Source organism: Triticum dicoccoides, chromosome 6B, assembly GCF_002162155.2.
Source record: "Triticum dicoccoides isolate Atlit2015 ecotype Zavitan chromosome 6B, WEW_v2.0, whole genome shotgun sequence".
NCBI classification, from domain to species: Eukaryota; Viridiplantae; Streptophyta; class Magnoliopsida; order Poales; family Poaceae; genus Triticum; species Triticum dicoccoides.
In genome coordinates, this window is record NC_041391.1 from 719,042,378 (window position 1) to 719,054,145 (window position 11,768).

Sequence of the window (11,768 nt, forward strand, 5' to 3'; positions counted from 1 at the left end):
CTGTCCCAGTACCAGCAGCGCATCAGGTACGAATCCCTAGTTCCTGTAGGTTAGATCTGCAAACGTGCTGTTCTTCCTGCCCTGCTTTGATCTGCAGCAGGACGAATCCCTAGTTCCTGTAGGTTAGATCTGCAAACGTGCTGTTCTTCCTGCCCTGCTTTGATCTGCAGCAGGACGAATCCACTGATGAACTCTAGGTTTCCTCTTCCCCTGCTTACATTAGATTACTCATCTAGACATCTACTGATGAACCTTTGCCATTTCGCATGCACCTGCTTGTTTGACATGCCTTGCCCCATCTAAAAATGTTCGAAATCTGCTGCAAACGGTGATATCTCTAAATGCATGCTGTCATTTGTCCATGCTGATCCTTCTGTGATGTTCAGTTTTGTGCAGGATTGTATAGGTTAGGTTGTTCCTATGCTTAGTTTTAAAGATTTTCATGTTTGAGTGCCATTTTCCTATTCTATCCCATCTGGAGACGTTTGACCGGTCATACTCTCTTCCATTTAAGATTTATTTGAAATTGATTGTTCTGAAATGTACATGCTAGAGTACAAATGCATTTTCAATTAATTACAATGCTTTTGTTGCCGTGAATTGATTTGTAATGACAACAGTTTTATGAATTTTGTCAGAATCCTTTCCCGTCTGTTGCTGCAATGTTTACGACATAATGTTTTGTAAAGGATTGCATCAGTTCTTTTCATGCTTTGTGGTATTGCGTTTTCTGACCTGCAGAATTATATTAGCTTTGGTTAACCTGCAACTCATCTGACAGGCTACATAGGTTGCTGCAGTTCACCCGATTTATATGTCATGCAATTACTTTATTACCATCAATGTTTCCCTGACATGCACATTGTTTTGCTGGTTACTGGCCTGCAATTGTCTATGTATATGTTGGCTGCATGTTCATCCTCCTTTTTGTTTTTAAGATGTTTGAAACTGTGATAGGTTTAATTTTCTGATGTACTCTTGTATGTCCTCTGAATTATTATCCTTGAATGTTATCTAGGATGTTGAAGCAAAATATTGCTTGTTAATATTCTTCTGTAATGTATTTACTCCTGCTAAAAAAGACACAAGCCTTTGCTTACCCTAAGATGACTCTCGTGTCTGTATTTGGTGTTTAATTTTCTGTAAACATAGACATAATCTGCTTCTGTGATGTAGGTTAACGAACCTCCAGTTCCTGCAAACTTCCGCTGGACGCTACTGTGGAAAGACAATGATGACAATCAACTTGATCAAGGAGACAAAATATACAATTTCCTTCAAAAGTCAGCATTGGTTGACAGAATGGTCTGTGCTATCTCTTTGAGTTTTAAATGTTGTTTATGTCCAATGTGTAGGTTGTCACTTTGGATCTATTTTAAGCAGGAGCTTGTCAAGTTTGGTGTCTCTGAAGCTCTAGTTGCTGCTGAACCTGCTAGAGTCCTACCTATGCTGAACGGTGTAGTTGACACGATGAACATGATGATGCCCATAAGGCAAAGGTACTTGTAAATACCTATTCTTTTTTATTGCTGCAATGTTTAGAATACTGGAAATTTCTTGGGTACAATCTGATCTATTTTGGTGCTCATTCAACCAATTATATCAAGTTTGTTCTTAGTTTTATGATAAGCTTGTTCTTAGTTTTCTGATAAGCTTGTTCTCCTATTAGATAGTTTTTCTGTTAAGCTTCAAGTTGACCATGTTAGTGTGACCTTATGATTTCCTTTATGTTGATAATAAGGTGGGCGATCTAGTTTGTACTGTTGTCTATGTTTAGTCTCGTCCGCTTTGTAGGTATGTGTCAGTTAAATTATTATCTTTGCAGGTTGTCAATTTATAATGTTAAGTAACTTATGTGTGTCCTTAATGATCTTTTGCTAATGACTCTATGTTTATATGTATAATATATTTCTTAGCCACCTTGCTCAAATTGTGTGGAACTTTGGTCTCAACTTTATTTTAGAACTGGTAGCTTTTTTTTTTTCTGTTTCCACCTTATAATTGTGAATATTTTGTCTATAAATAGAATGAAGTTATGGAATAAATCAGAATTATCTCAGTGCGATTTCTGCTTTATAATATAGGATATGATTCTACTATGGTGCAGGCGTGCATGTAGAGTCCAACTGCTTATTTCGTTTGATTTGTTTTCACTATTTGATAGCAGAAGACATTTTGACCTTATGTGTACTGTTACTTATTGTGCCACAGTGTTGGAATTCCTTGTTTCACACTTGTCTTTTTACGGATCATAATGTTACTTTCTCGCTTGTCATGAATTCAGATAGCAGGTGTGCATTTAATTTTATTGTTCAATTCATATCAGCTTGGATTTGTCCCATTTTAGTTAAAAATTTGGTTGTATTATTATGTTTTTGACACTGTTGTATGCTATCTTAAATGGCAGCAGGTCTGTGCATATGTTTATGATGTTCATACATTTTACTTCTTACAGATCATAATGTATCTACTTTCCTGTTGGTCATGAATTCAGATAGCAGGTCTGTGCATGTAGTTTAATTATTAATTTCATATCTTCATGATTTTCTGTTTCTCTTAAAAAACTGGTAGCTGAAGCCATTTTGCCGTTTTTGACACCGTTATTTATTGTGAAGTTCATATATGTAATTTCTTTCCAAACATCTTTTTGTGTTGTACAACTAGGCCATATATTTTGACTTGAAGTTCATAGTATCACTTAATCTAGTTAATTTGGTTTTTCATGAAAAAACATTGTTATAGCATTGTTTTGAATGTGGCTATTTTTCTATCTCAGGTAGTGCACTCTGCATAAACTTTTTTGTTCCAAATTTGTAGTGTGATTGCGGTACATTGTGTGGGTTAATTACAGTCGGCCTCTTTTCAATAGCATCTGGCTCTTGTGTTTACTATATTTTGGGGCGGAGGGAGTAGTTGATTGATGATGTAAAATAGCAGTTGATTGTTCCTTTAATAGGAAAGGGTTGCTGTGCCGTTACTTTTCTTGGTTGGAATATGTTTTAAGCTTACTTGAAATGGTTCATACGGATTTTGTTTTGCTTTGTTTTGTGTGTTTGACTTGGAATGTTAATTCCAAATTACTATATTTTGACTTGGAATGTACATTGCAGGTACCTCTATAAGTATATGAACGGGGAACGAGGCAGCAATGAAATGCGTTTGATGGAGAAGACGCTGAGGAAGACAGTTGAACGTGTGGATGAGAAGGTGCAGTTGATCAAGGATGATAATGGGTTTTGTCCTCCCAGGCCTAAGCTGTTCGACAGCCTTCCTATGCCGCAACAGAAAAAGTAAAGATTAAGCAAGACCTATCTGTTTGTCTAATTTGAACTTTTGTTACAAGTCTTACTTATGTCTTTCTGAAGATGGGTCTCGAACTGAGAAACTAACTTCCAAATTTTCTGCCCAGGTGAACCCAAGAACAAAACAGGGTGCCAGTCTCTTGCTGTTCTACATCAAGCATACGGTTCCTTGCTGTAAATCTGCTGGGCTACATCAAGCATACGGTTCCTTACTGTAAATCTGCTGTGCTACGTTACCGATACTTGTCTATTGCTGTATATGCGCTGTGCTACGTCAAATATCCCGCCCGCCTCTTGATGTAAATCAGCTTTGCTAACCTCAAGGATGGATGTTTGACACTGATTTTGTTGGTGTTGAAAGGTTTACACCGTACAAATGTTGTAGTACGTACAATACTTTTTTTTAATTGTTTGGCAGGCTACATAGTGATTTGGGTTGTGAAGATCAACACTCGCTCAGAATATATTGTTTTGTACTAGCAAACAATTTTGTGCCCATTTAAATGTTGTGTTCTTCAATGATGGCCTGAGGGCTGGTTTCTCGACATTTTTTGAACTGGACGATCTTGATCCCTGAATAGGTGAGGCGTCGCCTGGGGATAGTTTGGACATTCTGAATTGGTAAACGTTTGTGTCACGCGCCGCTGACCGGCACCGCTCTTTTACATCATGTGATCTTGATGAGCATACAAGATGCAGAGAGGTGCGCAGAGTACGACCGTGGGCGAGCAGAGGCGCATGTGCTTGTCGGCTTGCCGGCACTTGTCTGCCGGAAACTTGATGCGTGTCCTCTCCATGGCCGCCGCAACCAGGGTTTGTTATTCGCCTTGGCCAAGCTGCAATGGCCACGGTGGTGACGAATTTGTGCTGGGACCCGGGTTTTTTGATGAACCAGGTATTTTTTTTTGCTGGATCCCACCTATTTGTTTTATTACAACCCCTTCCATTTTTTCTACTGTCCCCATTTAATTTTGATGAACAATTCATTTTTTGCTGGAATCGGTGCCCGTCTTTGTTGGAACCAACCGGTGGATATGCTGCAAGGTTGACACCTCGCTGAAGGAAGCTGCATCCAGTGGCGAGGAGAGCTGCAGCCAACGGCGTTCGAACGCCGCAACCGTTTACGTCGGAGCTGTAACCCTTGACTGTGGGAGCCGTTTTTGCTGACGCATTTTTCTTCTTCTGGAACCGATGTATTGTTTGTGCTTCTCAAGTACCGAGCTCCGGGGTGAAAACCCTAAGTCTAGCCCTGGTTGGTTATACTTGGCAAAGGCGGCGTCTTTTGCGTCATTACCTTGATGGAGGTGTTGACCGTGATCTTTAGGGTGAAAACCGACGATCTGACCTTCGATGGTTGGATCAGGCAACGACGGCATTTGCGTGCCATTCCCTTCATGGAGGCGTCGTCTTTGAAGAACCTGATAGAGGCAAAGGTGTCCCGATGTTTCGATGAGATGGTGACTATCGTTTTCTGTGGGAGTCGACCTTGACGATCCGACTATGAACGTGCGAGACGTCGTGCCTTAGCAATCGCTAAACCGACTTCCGAGGGTTATTGACCACGCCGGAGCACGATCAACCTGACCACGAGGGTCTGTTTCATGCGAGCAAACAAAGAACAAGTAAGAAACTAACATTGCAATCTGGATATTGCGAATATAAGAGGAAAGCTTTATTAATGAAGGTGGGGTTCTGTGACGCCTTGGTCTGCTCGTTGAACACAAACGAAGTACGTGAAGTTGCAGCTATGGCGAACTTTTAATCTAAACAAAAACCAAAGTCTAAACGGTTCCCTAAGGGCTGTATATATGGAGGAAGAGGAGGGGAATTTCGTGGCCCCTGAGGAGGGGTCCGAAACCGGCCCTATCTCTTGTTTCCCCACACATACGGACTCTAAAAAGAGCCTATACTCAAGTATTTCGAAATTACATGGGCCTGGCCCAATAATAAGGTGGCACAACAGCTATAATAGGCTCTGGACGAAATTTATGAAGTGGCATCTTGTATATTTCGTCTAAGGTTTCATGCACTCATTATGGTGGCTTCAAAGTCCCGAAATCATCACTTGTAACTCCGTTCTTATTCCCCTTGCGCATGCCATCATCTCCATGCTTAGTCTTTCTCCAGTGTTCATCCCTCTTTGTTAGGGAACATAGTAATTTCAAAAATTTCCTACGCACACGCAAGATCATGGTGATGCATAGCAACGAGAGGGGAGAGTGTTGTCCACGTACCCTCGTAGACCGAAAGCGGAAGCGTTAGAACAACGCGGTTGATGTAGTCGTACGTCTTCACCGCCCGACCGATCAAGCACGGAAACTACGACACCTCCGAGTTCTAGCACATGTTCAGCTCGATGACGTCCCTCGAACTCCGATCCAGCCGAGTGTCGATGGAGAGCTCCGTCAGCACGACGGCGTGGTGACGATCTTGATGTTCTACCGTCGCAGGGCTTCACCTAAGCACCGCTACAATATTATCGAGGAGGACTATGGTGGAGGGGGCACCGCACACGGCTAAGAGATCAAGAGATCAATTGTTCTGTCTAGAGGTGCCCCTGCCCCCGTATATAAAGGAGCAAGGTGGAGGGGGCGGCCGGCCAAGGAGGGGGCGCGCCATGGGGAGTCCTACTTCCCTCCTTTCCTTGTTGGACTTGGAGAAGGGGGGAAAGAGGAGGGAGAGAGAGGAAGGAAAGGGGGGGGGGCGCCGCCCCCTCTCCTTGTCCTATTAGGACTAGTGGGGAGGGGCGCGCGGCCCAGCCCTGGCCGCCTCTCCTCATCTCCACTAAGACCCACTATGGCCCATTAAGCCCCCGGGGGGTTTCGGTAACCACCCGGTACTCCGGTAGAATCCCGATTTCACCCGGAACACTTTCGACATCCAAATATAGGCTTCCAATATATCAATCTTCATGTCTCGACCATTTCGAGACTCCTCGTCATGTCCTTGATCACATCCGGGACTCCGAACAACCTTCGGTACATCAAAACTCATAATATAACTGTCATCGAAACCTTAAGCGTGCGGACCCTATGGGTTCGAGAACTATGTAGACTTGACCGAGATACGTTTCCGGTCAATAACCAATAGCGGAACCTGGATGCTCATATTGGCTCCTACATATTCTACGAAGATCTTTATCGGTCAAACCGCATAACAACATACGTTGTTCCCTTTGTCATCGGTATGTTACTTGCCCGAGATTCGATCGTCGGTATCCCAATACCTAGTTCAATCTCGTTACTGGCAAGTCTCTTTACTCGTTATGTAATGCATCATTCCGTAACCAACTCATTGGCTACATTGCTTGCAAGGCTTATAGTGATGTGCATTACCAAGAGGGCCCAGAGATACCTCTCCGACAATCGGAGTGACAAAACCTGATCTAGAAATACGCCAACTCAACATGTACCTTTGGAGACACCTATAGAGCTCCTTTATAATCACCCAGTTACATTGTGACGTTTGGTAGCACACAAAGTGTTCCTCCGGTAAACGGGAGTTGCATAATCTCATAATTGTAGGAACATGTATAAGTCATGAAGAGAACAATAGCAACATACTAAACGATCAAGTGCTAAGCTAACGGAATGGGTCAAGTCAATCACATCATTCTCCTAATGATGTGATCCCGTTAATCAAATGACAACTCATGTCTATGGTTAGAAAACATAACCATCTTTGATTAATGAGCTAGTCAAGTAGAGGCATACTAGGGACATTAAGTTTGTATATATATTCACACATGTATCATGTTTCCGGTTAATACAATTCTAGCATGAATAATAAACATTTATCATGATATAAGGAAATAAATAATAACTTTATTATTGCCTCTAGGGCATATTTCCTTCGGTCTCCCACTTGCACTAGAGTCAATAATCTAGATTACACAGTAATGATTCTAACACCCATGGAGCCTTGGTGCTGATCATGTTTTGCTCGTGGAAGAGGCTTAGTCAATGGGTCTGCAACATTCAGATCCGTATGTATCTTGCAAATCTCTATATCTCCCACCTGGACTTGGTCCCGGATGGAATTGAAGCGTCTCTTGATGTGCTTGGTCCTCCTGTGGAATCTGGATTCCTTTGCCAAGGCAATTACACTAGTATTGTCACAGAAGATCTTCATTGGTCCCGATGCACTAGGTATGACACCTAGATCGGAAATGAACTCCTTCATCCAGACTCCTTCATTTGCTGCTTCCGAAGCAGCTATGTACTCCGCTTCGCATGTAGATCCCGCCACAACGGTTTGTTTAGAACTACACCAACTGACAGCTCCACCGTTCAATATAAACACGTATCGGGTTTGCGATTTAGAATCGTCCGGATCAGTGTCAAAGCTTGCATCGACGTAACCATTTACGACTAGCTCTTTGTCACCTCCATAAACGAGAAACATACCCTTAGTCCTTTTAAGGTATTTCAGGATATTCTTGACCACTGTCCAGTGATCCACTCCTGGATTACTTTGGTACCTCCCTGCTAAACTTATTGCTAAGCATACGTCAGGTCTGGTACACATCACTGCATACATGATAGAGCCTATGGCTGAAGAATAGGGAACATCTTTCATTTTCTCTCTATCTTCTGCTGTGGCCGGGCATTGAGTCTGACTCAACTTCACACCTTGTAATACAGGCAAGAACCCTTTCTTTGCCTGATCCATTTTGAACTTTTTCAAAACTATATCAAGGTATGTGCTTTGTGAAAGTCCAATTAAGCATCTTGATCTATCTCTATAGATCTTGATGCCCAATATGTAAGCAGCTTCACCGAGGTCTTTCATCGAAAAACTTTTATTCAAGTATCCCTTTATGCTATCCAGAAATTCTATATCATTTCCAATTAACAATATGTCATCTACATATAATATCAGAAATGCTACAGAGCTCCCACTCACTTTCTTGTAGATAGAGCCTTCTCCAAAAGTCTGTATAAAACCATATGCTTTGATCACACTATCAAAGCGTTTATTCCAACTCCGAGAGGCTTGCACCAGTCCATAAATGGATCGCTGGAGCTTGCACACTTTGTTAGCACCATTTGGATCGACAAAACCTTCTGGTTGCATCATATACAACTCTTCTTCCAGAAATCCATTCAGGAATGCAGTTTTGACATCCATTTGCCATATTTCATAATCATACAATGCGGCAATTGCTAACATGATTCGGATAGACTTAAGCATCGCTACGGGTGAGAAAGTCTCATCGTAGTCAACTCCTTGAACTTGTTGAAAACCTTTCGCAACAAGTTGAGCTTTGTAGACAATTACATTACCATCAGCGTCAGCCTTCTTCTTGAAGATCCATTTATTCTCGATGGCTTGCCGATCATCGGGCAAGTCAACCAAAGTCCACACTTTGTTCTCATACATGGATCCCATCTTAGATTTCATGGCCTCAAGCCATTTTGCGGAATCTGGGCTCATCATCGCTTCCTCATAGTTCGTAGGTTCGCCATGGTCAAGTAACATGACTTCCAGAATAGGATTACCGTACTACTCTGGTGCGGATCTTACTCTGGTTGACCTACGAGGTTCGGTAGTAACTTGATCTGAAGTTTCATGATCAATATCATTAGCTTCCTCACTGATTGGTGTAGTCGTCACATGAACCGGTTTTTGTGATGAACTATTTTCCAATAAGGGAGCAGGTACAGTTACCTCATCAAGTTCTACTTTCCTCCCACTCACTTCTTTCGAGAGAAACTCTTTTTCTAGAAAGGATCCGAATTTAGCAACAAAAGTCTTGCCTTCAGATCTGTGATAGAAGGTGTACCCAATAGTCTCTTTTTGGTATCCTATGAAGACACATTTCTCTGATTTGGGTTCGAGCTTATCTGGTTGAAGTTTCTTCACATAAGCATCGCAACCCCAAACTTTAAGAAACGAGAACTTTGGTTTCTTGCCAAACCACCGTTCATAAGGCGTCGTCTCGACGGATTTTGATGGTGCCCTATTTAACGTGAATGCGGCCGTCTCTAAAGCATAACCCCAAAACGATAGCGGTAAATCAGTAAGAGACACCATAGATCGCACCATATCTAGTAAAGTACGATTACGACGTTCAGACACACCATTTCGTTGTGGTGTTCCGGGTGGCGTGAGTTGCGAAACTATTCTGCATTGTTTCAAATGTAAACCAAACTCGTAACTCAAATATTCTCCTCCACGATCACATCGTAGAAACTTTATTTTCTTGTTACGATGATTTTCCACTTCACTCTGAAATTCTTTGAAATGTTTCAGACTTGTGTTTCATTAAGTAGATATACCCATATCTGCTCAAATCATCTGTGAAGGTGAGAAAATAACGATAACCGCCGCGAGCCTCAATATTCATTGGACCACATACATCAGTATGTATGATTTCCAACAAGTCTGTTGCTCGCTCCATAGTTCCGGAGAACGGCGTTTTAGTCATCTTGCCCATGAGGCATGATTCGCAAGTACCAAGTGATTCATAATCAAGTGATTCCAGAAGTCCGTCAGTATGGAGTTTCTTCATGCGCTTTACACCAATATGACCCAAACGACAGTGCCACAAATAAGTTACACTATCATTATCAACTCTGCATCTTTTGGCTTCAACATTATGAATATGTGTATCACTGCTATCGAGATTTAATAAAAATAGACCACTCTTCAAGGGTGCATGACCATAAAAGATATTACTCATATAAATAGAACAACCATTATTCTCTAATTTAAATGAATAACCGTCTCGCATCAAACAAGATCCAGATATAATGTTCATGCTCAACGCTGGCACCAAATAACAATTATTCAGGTCTAAAACTAATCCCGAAGGTAGATGTAGAGGTAGCGTGCCGACCGCGATCACATCGACTTTGGAACCATTTCCCACGCGCATCGTCACCTCGTCCTTAGCCAATCTTCGCTTAATCCGTAGTCCCTGTTTCGAGTTGCAAATATTAGCAACAGAACCAGTATCAAATACCCAGGTGCTACTGCGAGCATTAGTAAGGTACACATCAATAACATGTATATCACATATACCTTTGTTCACCTTGCCGTCCTTCTTATCCGCCAAATACTTGGGGCAGTTCCGCTTCCAGTGACCAGTCTGCTTGCAGTAGAAGCACTCAGTCTCAGGCTTAAGTCCAGATTTGGGTTTCTTCTCTTGAGCAACAACTTGTTTGCTGTTCTTCTTGAAGTTCCCCTTCTTCTTCCCTTTACCCTTTTTCTTGAAACTGGTGGTCTTATTGACCATCAATACTTGATACTCCTTCTTGATTTCTACCTCCGCAGCCTTTAGCATTGTAAAGAGCTCGGGAATAGTCTTGTCCATCCCTTGCATATTATAGTTCATCACGAAGCTCTTGTAGCTTGGTGGCAGTGATTGAAGAATTCTGTCAATGACACTATCATCAGGAAGATTAACTCTTAGTTGAATCAAGTGATTATTATACCCAGACATTTTGAGTATATGTTCACTGACAGAACTATTCTCTTCCATCTTGCAGCTATAGAACTTATTGGAGACTTCATATCTCTCAATCCGGGCATTTGCTTGAAATATTAACTTCAACTCCTGGAACATCTCATATGCTCCATGACGTTCAAAACAACGTTGAAGTCCCGGTTTTAAGCCGTAAAGCATGGCACACTGAAGTATTGAGTAGTCATCAGCTTTGCTCTGCCAGACGTTCTTAACGTCGTCAGTTGCATCTGCAGCAGGCCTGGCACCCAGCGGTGTTTCCAGGATGTAATTCTTCTGTGCAGGAATGAGGATAATCCTCAAGTTACGGACCCAGTCCGTGTAATTGCTACCATCATCTTTCAACTTACCTTTCTCAAGGAACGCATTAAATTCAACGGAACAACAACACAAGCCATCTATCTACAACAAACATAGACAAGCAAAATACTATCAGGTACTAAATTCATGATAAATTTAAGTTCAATTAATCATATTACTAAAGAACTCCCACTTAGACAGACATCTCTCTAGTCATCTAAGTGATCACGTGATCCAAATCAACTAAACCATGTACGATCATCACGTGAGATGGAGTAGTTTTCAATGGTGAACATCACTATGTTGATCATATCTACAATATGATTCACGCTCGACCTTTCGGTCTCCGTGTTTCGAGGCCATATTTGTATATGCTAGGCTCGTCAAGTTTAACCTGAGTATTCCGCGTGTGCAACTGTTTTGCACCCGTTGTATTTGAACGTAGAGCCTATCACACCCGATCATCACGTGGTGTCTCAGCACGAAGAACTTTCGCAACGGTGCATACTCAGGGAGAACACTTCTTGATAATTAGTGAGAGATCATCTTATAATGCTACCGTCAATCAAAGCAAAATAAGATGCATAAAGGATAAACATCACATGCAATCAATATAAAATAAGTGATATGATATGGCCATCATCATCTTGTGCTTGTGATCTCCATCTCCGATGCCGTGATCACCATCGTCACCGGGG

The 11,768-nt window shown here is 41.9% G+C and overlaps 1 protein-coding gene across 1 annotated transcript; it reads left to right on the forward strand.

Moving 5' to 3' along the window:
• Positions 1-6: 6 nt before the first annotated feature.
• On the forward strand, positions 7-3,800 carry LOC119325679. The gene is made up of 5 exons (XM_037599395.1): positions 7-26; positions 1,177-1,305; positions 1,384-1,499; positions 3,111-3,290; positions 3,410-3,800. The coding sequence occupies exons 2-5, from the start codon at positions 1,303-1,305 to the stop codon at positions 3,411-3,413; spliced, it is 303 nt and encodes a 100-aa protein (XP_037455292.1). The 5' UTR covers positions 7-26; positions 1,177-1,302; the 3' UTR covers positions 3,414-3,800.
• The last annotated feature ends 7,968 nt before the right edge of the window (positions 3,801-11,768 follow it).